At 44.1% G+C, this 25,425-nt stretch overlaps 1 protein-coding gene across 1 annotated transcript; it reads left to right on the plus strand.

Annotated features, from left to right (window-relative positions):
- Positions 1 to 402: 402 nt before the first annotated feature.
- Positions 403 to 18,056, plus strand: LOC129837588 (R-spondin-3-like). The gene is made up of 6 exons (XM_055903873.1): positions 403 to 1,241; positions 8,127 to 8,318; positions 8,707 to 8,850; positions 9,134 to 9,280; positions 9,587 to 9,772; positions 16,463 to 18,056. Exons 1-6 carry the CDS (start codon positions 1,148 to 1,150, stop codon positions 16,699 to 16,701), a joined length of 1,002 nt encoding a protein of 333 aa, XP_055759848.1. The 5' UTR covers positions 403 to 1,147; the 3' UTR covers positions 16,702 to 18,056.
- The last annotated feature ends 7,369 nt before the right edge of the window (positions 18,057 to 25,425 follow it).

The raw sequence follows: 25,425 nt of genomic DNA on the forward strand, positions 1-25,425 counted from the left end.
GCAGAGAATGGGAGACATGTCTCTTGAAGTTTCAAGTGATTGTACATCAAAAACGACACAAAATATACAGCACGCCATGCAATAAGGCTTTCTAGCACAAGTGCACTCATTGTTTGTGTTCTTGATGATTGCAATTAGTGCCATCTACAAACAATTAAAACGTTTAAAGTGTGTTTCTCTGTAGCCAGAAATAACAGTAATCAAACATAATAAAAGCGTATTATAAAATCGAAATTAAAAGGACTATTTGGCTATAAACAGTGAATATCTGAAATTCCATAGAAATACTACGTGCGTAAAACAGCGCAATTTCCCAATGACACATTATCAACACCGTGCAAAGTAAAAGGCTTCTCAACCGAGGGGTCAAACGCGAAGGAAATCTAACGTGGGGGTGCTTGCCCTCTAAATAAACTTTCGAGCGTGTAGAGGGAGACCGCAGAGGGCTGAAGTCATAAGAGAGCGAGTTGGAATGGGGGAATGAGTATTGCACGCAAAACTGAAAAGATCTGAAACTGCGCAGATTATTTTTGCTTTAACTGTCGACCAACGAGAAGTGCGCGACAATCAAGTTGGTTCTCACCTCATCGAAACGTGTTACTTTATTACAGTTAGGTGCTGCTGCAGCCAGTGACGCGCGCGGCTCCCAGTTTTTGTCTACTCGGTTAGATGATGGGGATGACGCGATGACCTCCTACACGCAGGGCACAATAAAGTAGCCCTCACACCTGGACGTGCAGCGAACTTCGAGAGAGTATCAGTGGAAGATACAGGAAAAGGACAACTGAAACGGTATCAATATGCCAACCTCGATTATATGATCTACGCTTTCTTTCTTTGAGTATCTACTTTTTCCCGCGGTGGATGATAATCTAACGGTTTGATTGTGGGAATATGCTCACTACGGATACCTGATTTGGTCTCGCTTTGTGGCACACATGAGGATTCTATTAAGGATGTTACTGTCTAAACGGCCCAGGTGTCATTGGGCCATCGTAAATCAGACATCACTCTCTGCGCAGAGCAGGGGATTCTGCTCTTTCCAGGAATAAAACAACACATTCCCTCTGAAAAAAAGTGGAATCCAAGCTGCACTTTTCTGGAGGACATTGACATTGGCTATACAAGTCATCATCTCCGGGTTACTATGCAATTACAACTGATCTCCTTTGTTTTGATCTTGCACTGCATGGAATACACTGATTGTCAGCAGCAACCCTCTAGGCATCGGCAACATAAACGTGAGTAAAGAGCGCCCGCGCATGCAGTGAGTTGCTCGCGCGCACACACATGCTCCTGGTCTCTGTTCCATTCAACCCTACTGCAGTGTTGTAGTGCCTATCATACCATATGACATACATCTTTTCATGTAGATGTATAAATAACAGAACAATATGGGTACTGTATCAAGGTTAACCGATATGATTTGAACATCTCATACATCTTTTCATGTAGATGTATAAATAACAGAACAATATGGGTACTGTATGAAGGTTAACCGATATGATTTGAACATCTCATACTTGACAATGACATTTACAATGAAAGATCATGGCATGGCTAGGAAATATGCCTAATTGGGTTGGAATGCTTTTTGGTTAAGGTGGAGATGTAATAACATAGTCCTGTGGTTCTCTATTACAACATATGAAACGTCCCATAAATGAATGTGTCAAAACAATGTTGATAGGGTGGGTAGTTTATAATGTATAATATGATACCGTTTTTTAAGTACAGCCCGCATTTAGTTATAATCAAGGGCAACTCGGCCAATCCTAAAATGTGTTGTTTTCAGATCAATAAACTTTAATTTGAATCACTAGGCAAGACCGAGTGCCTCTGTGGAACTCACTATATTGTGTCTACAAAAGCAATATGCGCACTTTACTCTCTGCAGCGGCCAATTTTACGCACATGTCCTCAACCACACCGCAGTCAATCATTGGACTGCATGGCGTTCAACATTACATGACCCTCGGGGTTGTCATTTTTTACTGATGAAATTCAACCAGTCACTGTTCCCTGACAGTTTTCTTAGAAGTGTATTCCACAAAGCTCCACCAGCAGTGCCGGCTGCATCCCCTAGTTCCCGTCGCTCTCTAGCGGCCAGTGGCAGAGCACTTTTTACGCGACATGTCTGCCGAAAAAGTATGTTATAACTTTCTGATCTAAGTTATTCATTACATACAAAGTTCGTCTTAAGTGTATTATATTTGCATTTCACTGATGTTATGGAATGTCTGCAGTGCTTGTGCTTCCTTGACAAACTCCGTGCAACACTGAGTAGGAGCTTTGAGCATGTGGCAGCGCGTGCCATCTAACCACTGTTAGAGGATGCTGATACAGTTATCGTCTTGATTGTAATACATGTAGAATATAAGATTGTGCATCTAATATGAAAGTACATGAAAGCCTGGCCATGTTCATCTTTAAAGGGCGTTCTGTGTAGAATTGCCAAAGCTGTAACATATTTTTTTGTTTACCATAACTGTGACTTTCTGTGGTGATAATATTTTGTGGTGTTGAAAAAATGGAAGATGGAACTCATATGTTCATATTTAGTTGGCAATTCAGAATACAACAATTTTTCAGTTAGAAATTCAGAGGGGTTAGTATTTTGCATTAAATGATTTACAGTATTTCAAAGCTATGAAGCAAAACTATCATCATATCCAAAACACAACAAAGAAGCTCAGGTAAATCAGTAGACACTTTACTTATTTTTTTTTTGCTTCCTAGATGTTCAGAGTATCAGCAGCATTGACCATGGCAGGGTTCTCCAACCCCGGTCCTTTGTGTTAGTGCTGGGCTGGAACAAAAGCCAGCACTTCCAGTAGTTCTCCAGGACCAGAGTTGGAGAACCCTGCATGAAGGTATCCGTTCAGCATCTTTCTTCAAGCCTAATAGATATCTGGAAAGGTAGGCTAGTAACCAACAATAGTGGTGTTTTGGGGTGCGTCCCATACGCATTGCCTGGAGAAGTGTTTAACGTCTGAAGAACCACTTCTTCAACATGATATATCGTCTTCTTATATAAACCCTACATGCCTGTGTAGAAATTGTGGGTCCACCTTGGTTTGTGGGTGCATTCCAGACAGACAAACTGTAGGCCTCCCCTCGTGCATCGCAGCCTACTTAGCTGGTGCTAATTGAAGGAGGCCGACCTGACATGTGTGATAGTCAGACAGAGAGAGCAGGGTGAATGAGCTCTCAGTCAGGGACCTGACCATGCAGTCAACTGGCCAAAAACAGTCCACTTCCTTCTGCCCTTGATGTATCCACAAATGAGAGATATGAATGCCTGCGAGCAAACACAAGATAGCATAATGATTTCTAGAATAGAGGCCAGAATGATTTCTATGTGGTCTAGAATATAGATGCCAGATGATTTCTGTGTGTTCTAGAATAGAGGCCAGAATGATTTCTAGGTGTTCTAGAATAGATGCCAGAATGATAGTAGGTCTAAAATAGACTCTAGATGTGAATAACAGATTGGATTCCTAATAAAGGGAAAGAAGGACAGATAATGAAAAAAAAGGAGGGGGGAGATATGCAGAGGTTCAACACCACAGCGTTTGATTAAGAAAACATCTTGGAAAGGCAAACTTAATTTTTTTTAGGTCTGTGCCCTATGACTTGCGTGTTTGTCTTCATCATTCTGCTGTTAGCCATTTTGTTTATATCTACACATGATGCTCAAAATAATCATGGTTGTTTTCATCTTGTGGTCAATGATTTTAACTTTACAAGTGGTTCAAGCAGTTCATGCAATTGAAACCTCACAGTACAGACTTCACAGTACAGACCTCACAGGACAGACCTCACAGTACAGACCTCACAGTACAGACCTCACAGTACAGACCTCATAGTACAGACCTCACAGTACAGACCTCACAGTACAGACCTCATAGTACAGACCTCATAGTACAGACCTCACAGGACAGACCTCACAGGACAGACCTCACAGGACAAACCTCACAGGACAGACCTCACAGTACAGACCTCATAGTACAGACCTCATAGTACAGACCTCATGCAGGAACATTTGTGTTGTGGGTATGCAAGCCGCCTAATTGATGTTGGGCAATTCCATGGTAACAGAATAATGCTGAGACTCAGATGTCTTACTTTAAAATGTATACCAAACAAAAACTATTGATTTCAAAGTTTAACAAACTATATACACAAGGACTAGTTTTAACAATTTCCACTGACATTGTTACAAAAACCCATTTCCAGGAAGAACTTTGCATCTGCACAGATATTCCAGAAAATGTAGATTTTTTTAATTTCTTATGTAAATTGTTCAAAAAAGTAATTATGCATAGAGTTCTATTGTTTGTTAAACTTTGAAATCAATGGTTTTTGTTTGGCATACACTTTAAAGTGAAAAATCAGAGTCTTAGCATAATTCTGTTACCATTGTATTGCCCTGTTGTGTCAGTGCGAGCTAGGCAAGGGCAGGCAAAATTCCTCTGTGTTAAGAGTTCTGTGAATTAGGGGGCCTTGGCAGGAACACATATGGGCAAATGGACAGCAGTTGTAAAGATTGCTAAGATATTTCAAACACAATCTCTGTGATCTATTGCAATCTGGCAGCTAACCCTAAAGTGAAGGAGGGAAAAAAGGCCAACACCTCACCCACAGCACAATATGCCAGAGAACTAGGAGGAAAAAACACCTACTGCACACACTGATATGCTCCTTGCGTAGCTCTGCAGTGGTGAATACTGAGACTAGCTCTTACCATGTATCGCAATCCCAGAAGTTGCCCCTGAGATGTTCCCCCTAAGAACTGATATAGGATCTGCATACCTTCCCCAACCCCTTACATTAACCATCAAGGGAAACCATTACAAACTGACCATAGACCAGTGTCTAGCTCTAGCAGTAGCAATCCAATCTGTACTAAATGAGCTCAAAATATCTGACTCAGTCAGGTGCTCCCTGTCATTGCATCAGGTACTATGCGTGCCATTCTCTGGCCTTTAACCCAGCTCTTGAGTGGGCAGATGTATTACATTTTTTACCATTGTAGCATAGAAAAAAACTGCAACATTTCCTCTCTTCCCCATGGAAACATTTGTAGAATTGCTGAAAATCTGATTTAAACTGCAACACCCCCCCCCCCCCTTCACTTTAAAGCTGCAAATATTTCTCTCCGCCGCCAAGAGGGGGACACTAAAATGTTTTGCGTGCGAGATGGCGGGCTTAGGGCCCCCAAAAACCTGCACACATTAAAGTCATTAGCCTTATGAACATAGAAACTTGGTTGCAGTTTCTATGCTACAATGGTAAAAAAAATTATACATCTGCCCACTGGGCACAGAAGTCATTTCAACATCTAGTTTGATATACATTTGGTTGAGTTGCAAGCTAACATGAATTCAACGTGAAATCAACCACAACAACAAAAATCACCACATAGTTAGATTTCGGTAAAAATTTGTGTAAAATAAAGTCAAAATTCACTTGCGTTGATAACGTTTTGCAATCAATTTTCCACGTTAATTCAACGTCATCACATTCAATTTTTTGTTGTTGAAATGACGTGGTAAAAATGTTGATTCAACTAGTTTTTGCCCAGTGGGTGGTAATCAGAATGTGTGTCAAGTTATATGGCTATGATTTGATTAATGTTTGAAGTGACATTTTATGATTCCCTTCAAAAAAGCTATTATTTCACGACTCTAAAAAGGTATTGTTTACCTTAAATGTTTTTAAATAAATCATGTAAATTTGTTTGACCCGCGGCCCACCACTCAGATTATATTTTGTCCCACCAATCCCAAAAGTTTGAGCACCCCTGGTTTAAAGTAACCCAGAGCCACCTGCTAGTACCATTTTCTCATCATGCCAACCCAAACCATAATGTGCTGGCTCAGATATGATCTTTTCACGTGTCCTTTCCTGCATGGTTCCAGCAACTAAGGTACAGTAGATGCATAACCAGGCACAATACAGCTCAGTTCAGCTTGGTTCAGCTTGGCTCAGTAGTGTGAAATGGCAATATATTTCCTCAGTCAGGTACTCACTTGCAGCTCCTGCTGGTAGTCCTAGTATATACCCAACCTCTTCTCCTCTCAACCAGTCTGTCCTCATCTCCACCGTCCTCTGAGTTCAAGCTCTGTAATTCAACAAGAGTTGAGAGTTAAGCCATTTGACGTGCTGCCCTACAAGTCAGTCACACATAGCTTAAATCAGCAGCAGCAGTCAGGACGCATGAGTTTTCACTTGTGCCCAGTCCAAGATGACAGTTTATGGTAATGGAGCGCTGCTCAGTTCCCCATTTGTCTGTAGACTTCTCACATACTGTGAGGACACTATCCCTCTTTCAAAGACACTGTCCTACCCTGGGCATTTTATAGCCTCCTTATAGTAGAGACTGGACACATTTATGCAGGATTTTAACCTTTAGACCAACATTTTGGAAAAGTCTGAGTCATAACACTTTCCTATAAACATTTTGCGTACATAAAATGTTAATAATTTCAACCAGAGCAGGTGCCAACCTCCACACCAACCAACAGAGAAATTGGATGTTATTCACATTCTGGCAGGGCTTTTTTCTGAGGCTATGGAAATATCTCTGACACACGGCTTGCTATCTGAGTAGGATGTATAGGCCTACAGACAGGCAGTTTTGCAATCCCTTTCTAATCCTACCATCAGTCATAATGAAAGCTCAGCCTTTCCTTGTTTCTAACACAGTCGACCCTGTGAACCATGTGGGTCGACAGATAGGCTTATCTTCAACACGAAGCATAATGAAGATGAATTTGAGACATGTTGCAAAGTTGTCAGTGCCAGTGCCGATTACTCATCTTACTCATTTGGCTGTGTTCGCAGTGTCATGGCCAGACAGTCAGCTGGAGGTCTGTCTGAATATTGATCATTTAGCCAAATTGTGTCGTCCTTTTAGTCATAGTACAATGAATAAACTGTACTTCTTCTGCGGAGAGAGCGAGAATAAGAAGTGCGCGGCTTCTGGCGTTGCGTGCAAACCTTGGTATGCTTGACGTCTCATTTGATTATTTTTCCCTCCAAGAGAGTCCACAGGCCTGCTTGTTGCCTGTCATGTTTATTATTGAGTTGTTCTATGGTCACTGTTCCCAGAAAAATTTGTAAGTCTGTAGCATTTTATCACCACCCAAACGCTTTGTTGACTATTTGGTAACCTCGTTGCGGTAGTTGGATAGAAGTCATTACATTAATACAATTCTACACAAATTCATGCACTCAATTTAGAAGACTACAAACAGTTCATATAGTCTGAAGAGCTATATTTGTTTAAATGTAAGCAGTAGTCCCTCTTTATTTAATTGGCATAGAGAGAGAGAGAGAGAGGCGTAGTTGATTTGTGATGTGTTGAGTTGCAGTGTTGGTTAACACCTTCATCTGTCTCACTGCCGCAGTAATATATTCAAACTAGAACCTGAATTGGCATTGTCGATTCTATTAAAAACATAGACTATCCCCATTTACACATTAGCTCTGTTGAATGTAAATGATAGTGTAACAACATGTTGAGGGATGTTCCTCTGTTCCACCGTTGCTGGTTGGCTTAGTGTGGCTGGGTGATGATGCACCTTTTTCATATTGTTAAAGTCAGATACAGTACCATGTCAGTTGAGGAACGAGCGTCACGGAGGAGTGACGCCACCTGACGTAAGACATTGCCTTTTGCAATGATCATGTCGTTGTCTCAACTACTTTAGTTGAATACACTTATGTTATTATAAGGCACTCTGGATAAGAGTCTCTGCTTAATCAGTGCTTCTCATCTTTGGGTAGCAGTACCCCGTGAGGGTACCTGCCAACCTGGCCTGTACACAGGGAACTTGGAAAGGACCCATATGCCAAACGATCAGTTGTACAGGAGGAGTGGGGTACTTCAGGCAGATCAAAATGTGATGATACTGGTACAGTATCCAGAAAAGGTTGAGAAACCCTGTGCCAACTTATTGTATGGTTGCTTCCAAAATGGCAACCTATTCCTATAGTGTACTACTTCTGCAGTGCACTATAAAGTCAATGTTGTGCCATTTGAGACACATACAAAGTAAAATGTCTAAACTGACTTTTGTTCTTCTGTGCCACATCATCTCCCTCCATCTTGCCTGCAGAGATCCCAGGGGTGAGCTCAGGGTGCCAGGGAGGCTGTCTGACCTGCTCTGATTATAATGGCTGTCTGTCCTGTAAGCCCCGCCTCTTTATCTTCCTGGAGAGAAATGGGATGAGGCAGATGGGGGTGTGTCTGCCCTCCTGCCCCAGCGGTTTCTACGGCACCCGCTCGCCAGACAGAAACACATGCACAAGTAAGTTGCATGGCTATTACCAAAGACGTTTATGACCTACCTCTACTTTTACACTAAGGGACGGTTTACATAGACAGATTAAGCCTAGTCCTAGACTAAAAAGCTATTTCAACTGAGAATCTCCATGCTTTTTAGTCCAGGACTAGGCACACTATCTGTGTTTTAGTGTATGTATTAAGTCTATTTGGTATTACTGCATGCCAGTCACTCCAAATACATGATCTTCTATTATCTTGTACACTACAATCTCATAAAGAGATGTGCTTCTATATGCAGCCAATTGTCCTGTTTTAGAGTGCTGCTCATTCTAACACACCGCATGTTCAACAAACCACTTCAAGAGCAACATAAACGTGCAGGCTGTTGACTGACTGACTGGGTGTTTCAGAGTGCAGGCCGGAGTGTGATTCTTGCTTCAATAAGAACCTTTGCATGCGGTGCCGAGCGGGGTACTATCTCCACCTGGGCAAGTGTCAGGAGAGCTGCCCAGAGAGCCTGGTCTGCAGCGACACACAAAGGGAATGTGTTCCCAGTGAGTAGAATATTAGACTAATACAATATTATTAAGTACTGATGGTGTTGGTGTTAGACACGTTACAAAGAGGGGGCTAGTGTAGTGTATTAGTGTTACATATTTGTTTCTATGTCTCAATCACATGATGTAAAATGTGGAATTAAAAAGGCATATCATATTGCATTTGTTTTCTTAGAATGGAAGAATGCAGTTAAATGTAATTGTAAAGGTCTTTGTTGTGTGTGTTGATGTGATTTGACTCCAGTGCAGGTGTAATATTATGTATGTGTTGGTGTTTCAGAGTGTCCTGCGGACTGTGATGCCTGTCTGATCAATGACACATGTACAAGGTGCAGACCAGGCCTGTACCTGCTGCTGGGGAAGTGTCACCACGTCTGTCCAGACGAGTTTGCACCAAACGACAAACTCATGGAGTGTTCCCTTCAAGGTGAGCTCCAGAACAAGGAGGAGAGTGTTTACCAGTGGAGGCTGGTGGGGAAATCTGAGGATGTGCTCATTGGGCTGGAATGGAAAGGTATGGAACACATCAAACACATGGTGTGTTTAGTATCCAGCCAAAACAATAAGCCCAACCTCTGATTTAAAGTGGCACTAGCCTCCACTGGTGTTTACTTCAAATGCTTTACAGTGTCTTTGCCCTTCTATACGTGAATTTTGGTTGTGAATATCTTTGGTCTATGCCTCTTGTAACATACAGTGTGTGTCTCCCCCTCTTTCTTAATCATTTGTGCAGTGCACTGCACGGTGGGTGAGTGGGGAGAGTGGAGCCCCTGCTCCCGGTCAGGGAAAACCTGTGGATTTAAATGGGGTGAGGAGACGAGGACCAGGGAAGTTGTCCAGATCCCTTCCACCTACGGAAAACCCTGTCCCCCCATCTGGGAAAAGAAAGAGTGTGTCCTCAAGAGGAGGCGATGTCCGGGTAAATACTATAATAACTATACGGTGATCATCAGCAGTAGGACAAGTCACTATCTCCATTGTGAGTACAGTTGTAGGCTAGAGTTCCGGAACCAACTTTGTCTCTAGACTATAATCTGAAATGACTGGTCAGTCATCTGCCGCTCCTCTCCTCTCCTTAAGGGACCTGAGTTGTTGACTTTAAGAATATGCATTGTGGTTAGTGGATAATGGTGAAACGCCTGTGTGTCGTTGCTCTAACGCTTCGAATCCAGACTTTACGGATTATAAAAATATGTCAAAACACTCCTCGTAAACATTGATCTGATGATTTCTAATGAATTACAAAAAATATGTTTTCAGCTCCACAGCCCACCAGGCCCCAGCCCCCCAGGTCCCCAGCTCCACAGCCCACCAGGCCCCAGCCCCCCAGGGCCCCAGCTCCACAGCCCACCAGGCCCCAGCCCCCCAGGTCCCCAGCTCCACAGCCCACCAGCCCCCAGCCCCCCAGGGCCCCAGCTCCACAGTCCACCAGGCCCCAGCCCCCCAGGGCCCCAGCTCCACAGCCCACCAGGCCCCAGCCCCCCAGGGCCCCAGCTCCAAAGGGCTCTAGGCCCCAGCCCCCAGCCCCCCAGGTCCCCAGCTCCACAGCCCACCAGGCCCCAGCCCCCCAGGTCCCCAGCTCCACAGCCCCCAGCCCCCCAGGGCCCCAGCTCCACAGCCCACCAGGCCCGAGCCCCCCAAGGCTCTAGGCCCCAGCCCCCCAGCTCCACAGGGCTCTAGGCCCCAGCCCCCCAGGGCCCCAGCTCCACAGCCCACCAGGCCCCAGCCCCCCAGGGCCCCAGCTCCACAGGGCTCTAGGCCCCAGCCCCCCAGGTCCCCAGCTCCACAGCCCACCAGGCCCCAGCCCCCCAGGGCCCCAGCTCCACAGGGCTCTAGGCCCCAGCCCCCCAGGTCCCCAGCTCCACAGCCCACCAGGCCCCAGCCCCCCAGGGCCCCAGCTCCACAGGGCTCTAGGCCCCAGCCCCCCAGGTCCCCAGCTCCACAGCCCACCAGGCCCCAGCCCCCCAGGGCCCCAGCTCCACAGGGCTCTAGGCCCCAGCCCCCCAGGGCCCCAGCTCCACAGGGCTCTAGGCAGCCTTACTTACAGCACAAACACAACCCCTCAGTAGTGATTCAGCAGAAAAGTTTACTGTGAAGCAGAAACACACGCGACGGGGGGAATCAGTTAGTTTAGACTAATAACAGCAGCTGCCAACACACACACAGACCTGAATACACACGCACATCAACTTGTCCCTTTAAAAACCATAGGCGGTAATTTGTAAAGAGTCCTGGTTGGGTTGAATCTGTCATTTAGGCTGTGAAATGTGGCCTCTGCTCCGCCCCCTGTCTGTCGTCTTTCTCTCTTTCTCCACTTTTTCTCCGCCCTGCTGATACTCTCTCTTGCACACCCAAAGAAAACACACCACCCCTCCTTCCTCTTGAATGGGGCTCCTGTTCCCCTGTCCCGTGGTGGAGTGGGGGGCTTAGTGTAGAGTCGGTGCTGTGCTGATCGGCCTGATGGGGTGGAGGCAGGCCAGAGCTGTGGGGGGGTAGGTGGGTGGGTGGGTGCGTGCGTGTTACACACTGTAGGCCGAGACCTGGTTATCACACACACACACACACACACACACACACACACACACACACACACACACACACACACACACACACACACACACACACACACACACACACACACACACACGGTTATCGACCTTGCCCCTGTGTGTGATTACCCAGCTGCTTCCCCCGGGTCGGCCGGCCGGCTCCTGGAACATCCAGTGAGCAGAGCTAATTATCTGCTCTGGCGCGTCCCCTCCGCTCCGTGTTTACGTTCCGCATACGCTACGGGGTCACTGGTCCGACCTCCGCCAGCTCGCACTAATCCCCACCAGCCCCTCAGACACTGATACATCCTCCTCCCTCTATCCCTTCACCCCTCCATCTTCCCTCCATCGCTCCCCAAGGACCTCCGTCCTTCCCCAGACCCGGTTTATTTGTTATTTCTCCAGCCAAGTTTCGTTTTTCTCTAGAAAGAGCTCTCACTCTTTTTCACTATCTCTTCTTTTCTCCCTCTGCCTCTTTTCACCCCCTTTTCTCTCCCTGACCCTTTTCTCTACCTGTCTCGTTTCTCCCCCTTTCCTCTCCCTGTCTCTTTTCTCTCCCTGTCTCTTTTCTCCCCCTTTTCTCTCCCTGTCTCTTTTCTCCCCCTTTTCTCCCCATGTCTCTTTTCTCCCCCTTTTCTCTCCCTGTCTCTTTTCTCCCCATGTCTCTTTTCTCCCCCTTTTCTCTCCCTGTCTCTTTTCTCCCCATGTCTCGTTTCTCCCCCTTTTCTCTCCCTGTCTCTTTTCTCCCCATGTCTCGTTTCTCCCCCCTTTCTCTCCCTGTCTCTTTTCTCCCCATTTTCTCTCCCTGTCTCTTTTCTCCCCCTTTTCTCCCCATGTCTCTTTTCTCCCCCTTTTCTCTCCCTGTCTCTTTTCTCCACATTTTCTCTCCATGTCTCTTTTCTCCCCCTTTCCTCTCCCTGTCTCTTTTCTCCCCCTTTTCTCTCCCTGTCTCTTTTCTCCCCGTCTCTCTTGCCGTCTCCCTCCAGCTCTCCCTAATCGCTGTTGTTTTCTAACTTCTTCTCTTTTGGCTCTCTCCATCTGTCTTTTCTGTTTTTAAACAGAACGTTGTAACCTCCATGTCACCCCCAGTCCTCCCCCTCCTTATGAATCAGAGAGCAGGAACTCTCAATATGAATCAAGGAGGTTTTACGCTCCTTATCCACAAAAATGACAACAGGAGCTGGACTTTAAACAGGTCCAGTACTTAGAGAAATATGGAATGTCACAGAATGAATCACGGGGCAAGAACCCTCACATTTGCTCTTCCTCTAAAACAACTCTGATTTGGTCGTTTCATCTCTAGTAAGCTCTGTTGAGCTACAGTAGCCAGAGGTGTCATGTCATTTCAGTGTACAGTGTCCTCCTCCCCCTCCTTCAACATGCTTGGTTGTCATAAAAGTTTACATACATGTCCTCGCCCGCCTGCCTGCTGTCTCCTTTGTGTTAACAACTGTGGCTAATTTGTCCTCCAAACCACCGGTCCCCTATCTATCTAACCCAGCCTGAAAGTAGCCCCCTCCCGTCCCTCAGTGAGGGGGAGTGGGACAGGCGTACCGTAGCCTTCAAAGCTCCGGGCATTTCTCCTGTGGGACAATTCAGAGCTTTTAATCCCAGCCTGGCTCCCACCAAAAGCCCCCTGGACGACAGTGTGCCTGCCATGGAGGATGTTGCCCCCTCTGCGTCATTAGACTAATTATGCTCCTGCACATCCCCTCTCTGACAGCGGGCCAAACTGTTTCCCTGCATGCACACACAGGCACCCTGACACACAAACACATAGCCGGTCTGCACTCCAGTGAGCACTGAGCAGCATGATGTCTAGTACTTTATGCAACCAATGCATAGTGTAATTGCACTGCATAGGAGTGTGTGTTGGAGGGTGATCCCGAGAAACAATTTCAGCTGTTTTCTTACACTCACCGCTCTCTCTTTCATTTTCTTTCTTTCTCTATATCTCCCCTTTTCACCCCAACTCTATGTTAAAAATGGTAAACAATCAATGCCAGATGACAGTTCAATGAAAGTATCAATTCAGTTGAGATATCTATCTAGGGCTAAGCAACGTGAAAGCCAAGCACTTGCATAAACTCTTGTGAAGTTGCAACACTTTTGAAAGCTGTCCTTAGTTACAGTAATCTTATAATCCAGCTCTGTTGATATTACTTTTACAGTCATTTTTCACAGTTCTATTTTACAGTTTATATAAACCACAAGCCTGAACCTGATCATACTTTACGTAGACACACGTCACATCAAAATGTTTGTTTTATAATAACCATCCCAAAAAACACTGCCAGTCATCCACTGCAGTGTAGCGATGATGACCATGCTGGTAAGAATGTGCTAAATCTCTGTTGAAAGTATTTTAATTCAAGTGTCTCCTTCAGGTCCACTGCATCGCTGGACAGTTTATAGAATTCATAGACACAGTTCAGACAGACAAAAGCATTCTCTGATAAACATACCCAGTAATCACCTCAACACGAGCCCAGATGAAGTTGTGCCTTGGGTTTTAGGAAACCCAGAGATTATGACTAAGCCGCTTATCTTTAAATGGTTATGACAAACAAAACAATGTGTGTAGAGGGGACTTCCTGTGTTGAAAGAGACAGAGGTGGGGTGGGATGGGGGGCAGAGTCAGATTCAGAATGCTGCTCATCTCTTTCTCTCTCTATCATTTTCTCTCTCTCTCTCCCTCATTCTCTCTCTCATTCTCTCTCTCTATCATTCTCTCTCTCATTCTCTCTCTCTCATTCTCTCTCTCATTCTCTCTATCATTCTCTCTCTCTCATTCTCTTTTTCTCTCTATCATTCTCTCTGTGTGTCTCTCTCTCTATCTTCCTGTCTCTCTCTGTGGCTCTCTCGCCATCTCCATGTCTCTGTGTGTGTGTGTCTCTCTCTCCCTCTCTCTCTCTATATATATAAATATATATATACATATATCCCTGTCCCTCTCTGTGTGTCTCTCTCTATCTTCCTGTCTCTCTCTCTCCCTCGATAAATATATATATATATACATATATCCCTGTCTCTCTCTGTGTCTCTCTCTATCTCCCTGTCTCTCTCTCTATATAAATATATATACCGGTATACATATATCCCTGTCTCTCTCTTTGTCTCTCTCTATCTCCCTGTCTCTCTCTGTGTGTCTCTCTATATCTCTGTCTCTCTCTCTATCCCCTTCTCTCTCTCTCTATCTCCCTGTCTCTCTCTGTGTGATTCTCTCTATCTTCCTGTCTCTCTGAGTGTCTCTCTCTGTCTATCTCCTTGTCTCCCTCTGTGTGTCTCTCTCTATCTCCCTGTCTCTCTGAGACCCTCTCTGTCTCCCTCTCTCTCTGTGTGTCTCACTCTATCTCCCTGTCTCTCTGAGTGTGTCTCTCTATCTCCATGTCTCTCTCTGTGTGCCTCTCTCTCTTCCTGTCTCTCGGAGTGTCTCTCTCTCTTCCTGTCTCTCGGAGTGTCTCTCTCTGTCTCCTTGTCTCTCTCTCTATCTCCCTGTCTCTTTCTGTGTGTCTCTCTCTCCATCTCCCTCTTTCTCTCTCTTTATCTTCCTGTGTGTCTCTATCTCCCTGTTTCTCTGTGTGTCTCTCTCTATCTCTGTCTCTCTGAGTGTCTCTCTCTATCTCTTTGTCTCTCTCTAACTCCCTGTCTCTCTGTGTGTCTCTCTCTGTCTCCCTCGCTCACTCTCTCTGTGTCTCCATCATTCTTTTTCTCTCTATCATTCTCTTGCTCTGTCACTCTCTTGCTCTCTCTCTCTCGGTCTCTGTTACAGTCTCTCTCTCTCACACTTTCACTATCTAGTTCTCTCACTCTCTTGCGCTCACTTTCTCTCTATCCCTCTCTACACCCCCACACATTGTTTGGACCCTACACTCCTGCTGCAAGAGCAACCCACCAAACCCCTTTCAATAATGCCTCTTTCACACTGCACTATACACACACACACCATACAAACACACACATATGCCATAAACACACACTGGACACACACACACCCTACAATCTTCCTGGCCGTGTGGGATGTATAGGGGCCTCTCCTCTTCTCCTGCCCTGAGCTCAGATAGTTCAGATACAGATTACAGCTGGGGAGAGCTAGCACTAGTGCCAGCACCAGTTTTGTCTCACCTTTGAGGCTGGTGGGCTTTCATTATTCCTGCCGACCAGAGCCAGGGAAGACTAAACAGAGTTGGATGGTAGGGCCCTATATCGCACTGGCTGGACCCCAGGAATGTGCGCTGCGAGCCCTTCTCTGCCTGGTCAGGATGGAGCGGAGCTCAGAGCACGGCTGGGCTGATTAATGGTCACAGGCTGAAGGGGGGCCAGGGGGAGAGAGGGGCTCCGTGCCTACCTCAGCAGTTTCGCAATTCTGCTGCTTACACATGGACAGCACAACACGAAGAGGGCCAGTTTCAATTTGTCGATCTGTCTTTTTTCTCTCTCTCTCTCTCTCTCTCACTCTCTGGGGGGGTGTTTTATATTAATGATGTGGGGCTTTTCAGCTTTCAGTGGTAAACTCTACAACATTCCATGAAATTGATTTGTTTATGAGATGGCGAAAGAGCAGATCAACTGAGCAGATAAACTATTTAAAGGCATTCTATTTTTGACAAAGCCTTTCAGTGGAGAATTGCAACAGCTGAAATAAACCTTGCTCACAGGGTGTGGCCACTGTCTGTGATGCAAGGCTGACCTCTAGTGGTGAATAGGGGAAACATGTTTGTACTGTGCCATATTACAGTACTCCCTGGACAGCCATCATCACACCCATTCTCTCTTCATATTCATCTTATTCTGTATATCCTCATCTGAAAGTGCAGCTCCTGCCATGACCCTCAACCAGCTCTCTATGTAAAGTCATGTAGATCACTTGAAAATATCAGAGATTTAATCTACAACAGAAATCATTATAAAGAGACTTTAAAATTGATACATTGGACAGGCTGTGTATAGAAACAGAATTGTTTTCTTTCCTTGGTAAACTCAAAAGGCACCTGCAGTTGACAAACTGCCAGCAGTTGACAAACAAGTGTTTTCTGTTCTGTGTTTTTTTCCATCTCTAGGGGAAGGCAAGGGGAGGAAGGGTGAGCGGCGGGGCGAGCGGAGAAATCGTGACAACCGCCGGGACAAGGACATCCAGGGGGAAGGCCGGCGGGAGAGGAAGAAGGACAGAGAGAGGGAGAGGGGGGAGGCAGGTGACCGGGAGGACTCTGAGAACAGGAACAAGACAGAACAAAGACGCCGGAGAGGCCAAAACAGAGACCCTGTTGTCTCACCTGAGGGAGGAGGTCCTACACAGTAACGGAGCCTGGAGGAGCCCTCTCACTCCACCCCCTCTTTGTCCCCCTCGCCCCCTCAAGTCCTTGCTGAAGGGGTGCTGCTGCTACCTGTATTATTTAAATATATACTGTATATGCACAAGAGAGATGGGGTCACTCGATCGGGCCACTACAGACTCTAAGGACTTCTCCCCTACATACCTACCTACCTATCTGCCCCCCTCCACCACACACCACTGAGAGGCCGCCTCCCCCTTCCCGTCCTGTCCTCTAGTTTCACCAGACCAGAGAGACCCAAGAATGCTGTTGATTGGACGGGAATGAACAAAACTGCTCTTGTGATTGGATGGGACTGTACAGAGGAGAGGAGTGAGACATTCAAATGTGACAGTATGGGGATGATGATGTGTTTGTCATTGGGAGTCGGGACAATGTAAATGCTTGTTGAATCGGTTATTTAAAAGGGTCCCGCCCAGTTAAAAACAAACGTTTGCGTCTTGGTTTGAATGTAGGTTTAATTTGTGACATTATGTAGAATTGTTGTTGTTGTTTAAATGTCTTTATGTTTTTGTTTGTTGTTTTTTGCTGAGTAAATTATCATGGGATATCAGTAACAGAGAGACAGTCAGATGTGGTTACTGCATCCAGATGTATAGTAAACATATGAGACAAACCGACTGAATTGATTTTGTGACAGAATGAGGACGGACCCCAGTGTTTTCCTCCCAACTTATTATTGGTCATGTTTGTTCAGAAGTGTCCTGGACAAAGTGCTAGTTTGCCTATCTGTGTAAGCAGGATCTGTGCTTTCACACACCACCTCTGCAGAAATCAAAAGCATCTGTATGTCAAATAAACTATAATGGGTTTGTACTTGTCTTTGTTTTTCATTTGTTATCTTTGGGCAATTCTATGCCTGAAAATATTTTTGCTATCTCAGATTGTTCTGGCAACTGTCACATAAAAACTTAATTCAGGGGAAGGTTGTTTGGCATGCTTTTTCAATTTGTATCACAAACCATTTGGGGGAAAATCATTATAAAAGTGGACAATTTCTAAAATATATATATATTTCAGAAACAAAACACTCCATGTTTTAGAGCACACTATATGGAGTATAATGACACCACGATTTTGTCTTTATCATGTACAGTTCATGGATCATTTTACAGGGGACATCTGTAGGTCTTAAAGGGACGAATTGGCCACTTTCATCCCACAAAAATAGTTTGTGCTACAAATCTAAAAAACATATCAAACATCCTTATTCCCATATGAAGTTTCTATGTGAAAATAGCTAGAACATTCGGAGAGGCCCGTTTATTATGTGTCAACTACATCAATAAACACTCTCTGGAGACCTGCCTTTCTAATTTCAGATTGACTGCGTTTGCTTCGTTTTTGCAAGTCTTTTGAAGATATATCCATCCTTAACACGGTTGTTTGTAAGTTTATATAGGCCTTCACATAAATTGCATTAAATAGATGGTCATAGATAGCCAAAGAACTGTCCGTGACATGCTGAATCAAACGCGACACAACCTTACTTACCCTTATTCATGACTCCAATGCCATTCCATTACATTGAGCCATTAGTATGTCCCCTTCAGCCTTGTGAGGCCCGACGCTGGCCAAATGCAAATACAGTTTCGGTAACATTTGGAATTTAACTTTCATATAATCGAGAAATATTCTATTATATCCAAAAGATACACTTACTGTACGCAGTTTAGGACAGTTGCACCCAGTTGTATTTTGAGAAATACATGCGATCCAGTCAAAAATGTGGAATGGAGTAGACCAGTAGAATGGACCAATGGAAATGAGAGCGCAAGGTGAGAAGATGTGTGGTAGCGGAGGCGGTGTGTGAAAACAGCCAGGTGCAACTTTGCAAAACTGCTCACAGTAAGTGTATCCTTTTTATTTAATAATAATACAATTGAAAGAATCTTTCTCGCTTACATGAAAGTTAAGTTCCAAAGGTTTATAAAACCGTATTGGTAGAAGGATTAATAACGTTTCTTAACATTAAAACCGAGTGTTGGTATTGCAGTCGTTGATCCAGCTGTTGTCCATACATTCAATTGAGAACTCAAGGGCTGGGTACACTGTAACTAAATAGTATGAAGTAACTGGTTCCACAGCCTTTTTTTTTTTGTTTACTCAACTTTTAATTTTGTCACGTTCCTGACCTGTTTTCTGATAGTTTTTGTATGTGTTAGTTGGTCAGGACGTGAGTTTGGGTGGGCAGTCTATGTTTTCTGTTTCTATGTTGGTTTTGGGTGACCTGATATGGCTCTCAATTAGAGGCAGGTGTTTTTCATTTCCTCTGATTGAGAGTCATATTAAGGTAGGTGTGTTCACACTGTTTGTTTGTGGGTGATTGTCTTCCGTGTCTGTGCACCACACGGGACTGTTTTCGGTTTGTTTTGTACATCGTTCTTTTGTGTAGTCTATTTTCCCTGTTTTTGCGTTCTTCATGTTATTTGTAAGTTCGTATTGTTCAGGTCTGTCTACACATTCGTTTTTGTTATTTTGTAGTTTATTCAAGTATAGTTCGTGTCATTGTTTCGTCGTGTCTAATAAATCATTATGTATTCAACACCCGCTGCGTTTTGGTTCAATCCATGCTCCTCCTCAACCGAGGAGGAGGAATCTGATAACGATCGTTACACATTTTTTGTTTTCCAACATGAGAAAACGTAGGCAAAAATAATTAAACTAGAAAAGTATTATTTTACCATCAGAAAAAGGCTGTAGAAACAGTTACACACAGTTCTTTTAACATCCAATTTTTTCAACTTACATATTTGACACTGTGCAAACTCACAACCTCTTGGTTCACAGCATACCAATCTTCCTGCTATGCCACCACGTCTGTGTCAATAACATATTTGACATACATGATTGCATTGTGCATGTTAATGTCTAATGTAGGGGAGAGCGAGGTATGTTGTCACACTTCTCACACTGTCTAACATTTACTGGGCACAATACATCACAATGGTATAAATGTATACCAAATTAAAGAAGTAAGTCTTGGGCACTTATTTTGTATTCATTGCATCTTCTTATCTTATTTCAGTACGGAGCTATAGACCGTTAAATAGAGAGTGTGCATTTGTGACAATTTACCCCATAAGCGGGTAAATTGTCACACTACATCGGGTAAATTGTCACATTCGATTATCAACAAATAAGAACACAAATAATGAATTGTGATTTTAATTTCAAATTCAAAACCAAATTCAACTTCATTAAAGAACTCAAAATAAAAACAATCATGCCTAGAGAATCTAGCAAATCATGCCTTTCAATCAAAACAAGAATGCTGGCAGAGCACACATGAATTAAGTGTCACGACCACTTAACTTTGAACTTTGAAATGGAATGTTCTCTGGCGTGCACATAGATCCACGGTAATTGTTACGGTAATTGTTGGAATCCACGGTAATTGTTGGAATCGGAATGTAATGTAATGTAATGCTGCGGATAACTTGCTTAAATGTTTAAAATCTGTGGTGTACAGCAGGTCAGCCACCTGGGGGAGTCTCGTCGAGGCCTGGTGACAGACAGAGTATACATCACGAGGCGATGGCTCCATCTGCTGGACGTGCTAGGTCTCGACGGGCTCTCCGGCCAGGACTAATTGGGAGTTGGTGAGTAATCAAGGGCTGATTGCTCACCTGCTGTGCAAGTCCCATACAGCTGCCAGATGGGCAGCACACGGGAGAGAGTGGGGGAAGAAAGGACTCCCGTATAGTTGGGGACGGTTGCAGAGGTAACAGGCGTGAGTTCAGTTTTTGATCTCCACAGGATACTGCAAGACCCGGAGCCAAGAAGATAGTATCCCGGAGAGGTTCTCATGGGGGAGACCTATTATTTTCTTTTGAACTTTTATTTTAACGAACACCTTTGAAACTGAGCTAATCCTACTCTGTCTGTCTGTGTCTGATCTGTGTAAACGTTTTGACCCAACCCCCTGGTCTGCCACAAGTCTTAACAAAACAGACGAGGTGTTTGAACACACTAATGCACAGTTTTCTAACAGTCTATACGAGTACATCCGTATCTGACTAATCAGACTCATCTTCAGAGTCACAGTTCTGGCATACATAAATTGCCTGGCCTGAGGTGCAAGCATCATGGGCCCATTTGTTGCATCTCACACACTTCACCCAAATCTCCTTTGGAAGGCTGTTTGAAAATGGCTCCACACAGATGAGGCAGAAGCACTCTTCATCTGATGATGACTCTTCTACGATTGTTCTATTTTTAGCTGCCTTGTTCTTTGCAGATCCAAATTTTGCTGGGCATGTCTGCGCTTGCAATAGGCAGGGCTGAAATGGTGCTGTGGCCTGGCAGGTTGGTGCTGTGGTCTGGCAGGTTGGTGCTGTGGCCTGGCAGGTTGGTGCTGTGGCCTGGCAGGTTGGTGCTGTGGCCTGGCAGGTTGGTGCTGTGGCCTGGCAGGTTGGTGCTGTGGCCTGGCAGGTTGGTGCTGTGGCCTGGCAGGGCTGGAATGTTGCTGGGGCTTGGCAGGTTGGTGCTGGGGCCTGGCAGAGCTGGAATGTTGCTAGGGCTTGGCAGGGTTGATGCTGGGGCCTGGTAGGGTTGGGTTCTGAATGGGGCAATCTGTAACGTAGGATGGCGCAAACTCGGTTTCCAGAAATACATCCCTGTTGTAAGGTTGTACCCCAGCCACCCTAAAGCCAGCCTGAATGTTCAAGGGGGTTGCAGCCAGAGGGTAGGCGATTACAACAATCCTAGGAATGTCATAAATTGACATTGTCATCCCGGGATTATTCCTCAAGGCATCACAAGCGGTGTTGATGTGCCTCTTTAGTGGCCCATAGACAGACCTTTCTAAGGGTTGAACCCGACGAGAGCAATGGGGTGGAAATTACAGCATAATTATGCCATTTTCTTTGGCATAATTGAATCCATCAATGAACAGAAGAGACTCGTGGTTTTGTCCAAAAGGAGTAAACAGGGCTTCTCCTTTGAGCACTTCGTATGCTCGATATGTTTCAGGAAGTCAACAAAGTGCACATATTTCATCCACCCAGAGGGATTTGCCCCCCTTTGCTGCCAGATGGCCCGTTGATCAGGAATTGATCGAAGAAGTTGGCACGGGGAATATAAAATATGGAGGTATACTATTCCCTGTGGCTGAGACAGCACAGGCCAGTGTGACGAGGGTTCGCCATTTAGAGAAGGTCAGTGACCCTACTTGTTTGAATCCACGTCTGCCCACCACGCTGTAAGGTTTATGTACAGTGGTCACCCCAGTTTCATCGACATTCAAGGTTTCCTGGTCCAAATTGATATCTCTGTAGCACTTCTGCACATTGTCGAAGAAAGCATGAACATTTCATCTGTTGAAGCTACTTGCCCTGGCAAGGCTAGTTGCCTCCGGCTTTCTTAGCGACAGTGTTGGGTGCCGCGTTAAGAAGCCTGTAAACTACTCCGAGCTAGCCTTTTTCTGCCCACATTGGCACGAACTTCAGCTGGTGTGCCACAGCAAACTGATAGGCAAGTGTCACGCCCTGACCTTAGTTATCTATGTTTTCTTTATTATTTTGGTTAGGTCAGGGTGTGACGAGGGTGGCTATGCTTGTTTTGTATTGTCAAGGGTTTTTTGTATGTTTAGGGGTGTTGGTAAGTCTAGGCAAATGTATGTCTATGGTGGCCTGAATTGGTTCCCAATCAGAGGCATCTGTTTATCGTTGTCTCTGATTGGGGATCATATTTAGGTTGCCATTTTCCCTTTTGGTTTTATGGTTTCTTATTCTATGTTTAGTTGCCTGTCTGCACTAGCCATATTAGCTTCACGGTTCGTTTTGTTATTTTGTTTGTTTTGTTCAGTGTTCATTCTTTAAATAAAGAAGAATGTACGTTTATCACGCTGTGCCTTGGTCTCCTCCCTACGACGGCCGTGACAGCAAGTCTTCTGACCTCCCTTGGCGACAGACCAAAATAAATGTCAACTGACCTAGTAATATACTGAACAAGCTGCATCTCCAAATCAGGTGGAATAACCTGCCGTTGCTTTGTATAGCCAACTGTTGTTGGCATGGCTGACTGACTTTCAACTTCTTCTCTGGTAACCTTTTGACAATTCAGAGTATGGTAATTTATGTCAAAATCCTTCGCTGTACTCCTGATTGATTTGTTCTGCAACTTCACCAGCCTCACTGCCATTAACATAATGCCAGGTGGTGTGCTGCCATTCTCAGTCTTTATTTTATAATTTCTAACTATCTTTCTTTCCTTCCTTCCTTCACTTCTTTCCTTCTAAAACACACTTCCTCATTGAAATTACATATTCATTACAGGTGTATTATGCCCACCTCCCTGTCTACTATCCTTGTTGCCACAATGCAATTCATAACACCACACTAAATTCATGACACTGTATGAAGTAGTGCGTGTGTGTGTGGATATACTGTCTCATACAGTAGGCATGTAGTGTGTTAGTAGACACACACACACACACACACACACACACACCAGAGCCTGTCTTGTGTAGTCCAGGGATATGTCTGCTGCTCTAAACTATACGTGTATATATAATCATTCATTTACAGTAACATTTAATCCTATTATCAGAGCTGATTACACAATATCACAATGTTTTTTGAGCATGTTCTATGTGTCTATGTATACTGGGGCAAGTTGTCACATGTGAAGACTTGCCACTAGGTCATTGAGACAACTTGCCCCAAACTGTGTGCTAATGTTAGCTAAATCTTAAGGTTCAACATAGGACTACAGCTAAAGTATCAAAAGGCACGTTATTGTCTCTTCTACTCAGTGCAAAATTATAATTTTGAACATACATAACAAAGTTTTATTGCATAAAATGTAAAGTGCCAATTTTTTACTTTTGAAGGGGAAAAATAAGAAACTTGTGCTCACCTCAGAGTGACCTTGACCACATGTAAACAGGAAGTTGACCATAGAACATGTAGTCACACAAAGTAGCTATTTGAGATAGCGCCTCTAGTGTTGGAATTATGAACAGTTTGACAACTTACCCATGTGACAACTTACCTTGCTCGCCCCTATTCACCTTTGATTTGAACTCACAACCTGGTTCACAGCGTTCCAATCTTCCTGCTACTCCACCATGTCTGTGTCATTAACGGATGCGCTTGTATCTATGGGGATAACGTCTTTTGTTCATTCCAAGATCCTAAAGATAGATTAAAACTATCTGGCTTATCATTTTTCTTTTATCTACAATTTAGGTCTGCCGTTAGGGCTCATGATGTTCCTTGGCAGTCAGCTTTGATGCTACATCCTATGCATAAGATTTTAAAATTAAGATCAAAACAAAGGGTTTCCAAAATGTGTCTTATTTACTATCAACTTCTTATAAACCTCTTCCTCTCTATACTCTATGGAAGAGAGACCTTCCAGGTTTGGATCAATGTTTTAGTTGGGACCGCGTGTGGTCTCCTATTCAACAATCGTCTCGGAATCCTGATCACCAACGGATCCATTATAATTTTGTACACAGCATTTATCAAACTCCTTGTAAACTGTGTCATGCTTTCTGTACATTGTGCCATCTTAATGAACCTGGTGCCTTTATACACATGTTTTGGGATTGCTCTTTGGTATCTATATTCTGGGATTAAGTAGTTTTGAATTTATCCACTCTGTTGTGAGAAAATATTCCTGCATCTCCTTTTTGTTTTACTTTTAAATTATGTATCCGTTTTTCATTTATCTCTGTCAGAAGTGCATTCTTCTCGCTGGCCTAACGGCTGCAAAATAAATTATTCCTGTATAATGGAAGCCTCCACACTCACTTTCTATCCGTCAATCGATTCTCACTTTTTTGTATGTAATTTATATGGAGCATTCTACTTCTCACATTAATGGAGCTAAAGAAGAGACTTTGAACCAATGGCTTCTTGCCGGTAAAAAAACTTTGATGGGTTGCTCTGGATTTTATTTAGTATTTTGAACCGTTTATGTTTATTTAATTTGATCCCTTAGGTCCTCGGGTGGGTTGGGATGTAGGTCCTCGGGTGGGTTGGATTGGGATGTAGGGGGGATTGGGATGTAGGGGGGAGTCTCTTCATTTTGTGTGTATGTTTTCATGTTTTCTGATAGTTATTATTACTAAATAAACATTTGATCACAAAAACACGTATTTTCACCTGTATTTCTACACTTTGCGCTTCAAAGTAAATCTCAGCTCTGTTAAAGGTATACTCAATAAAAATGATACATTTAATTTATCATAGTGATTAAGGAGTAACAAAACATTGTTTTTACCTTTATTTATCTAGGCAAGAACAAATTCTTACTTACAAAAACGGCCTACACTGGCCAAACACGGGCCAATTTGGGACACCCAATCATGCCTGGTTGTGGAATAGCCTGGATTCGAACCAGGGTGTCTATAGTGAGACTTCTAGCACTGAGATGCAGTGCCCGTAGACCGCTTCACCACTCAGGAGCAATAAGCACCAGCAACATTAGACAACTATACAGAAAAATCTAAAATTGCTTAAATAAGTTAATCAAATCAATCAGATTAATTGACACAGACATGGTGGCATATCAGAATATCATGAACCAAGAGGTTGTGAGTTCAAATCCCAGGTGAGGACATGTTGGATAATTACTGTATAAATGAACATACACAGTGTGATCATACATGGCAATGTGTATCAAATATGCAAGTTAAAAACATTGTATGGTAACAGTGCTGTGTGTGTAACTACACTGAA

Source organism: Salvelinus fontinalis, chromosome 38 (assembly GCF_029448725.1).
Source record: "Salvelinus fontinalis isolate EN_2023a chromosome 38, ASM2944872v1, whole genome shotgun sequence".
NCBI lineage: Eukaryota > Metazoa > Chordata > Actinopteri > Salmoniformes > Salmonidae > Salvelinus > Salvelinus fontinalis.

Bases quoted from the DNA above. Each gene is read 5' to 3' on its own strand.
- LOC129837588 (XM_055903873.1), top strand. From the start codon at position 1,148: ATGCAATTACAACTGATCTCCTTTGTTTTGATCTTGCACTGCATGGAA. The intron at 1,242-8,126 runs GTGAGTAAAGAG...TCTTGCCTGCAG, and splicing joins TAGGCATCGGCAACATAAAC to AGATCCCAGGGGTGAGCTCA. The intron at 8,851-9,133 runs GTGAGTAGAATA...TTGGTGTTTCAG, and splicing joins ACAAAGGGAATGTGTTCCCA to AGTGTCCTGCGGACTGTGAT.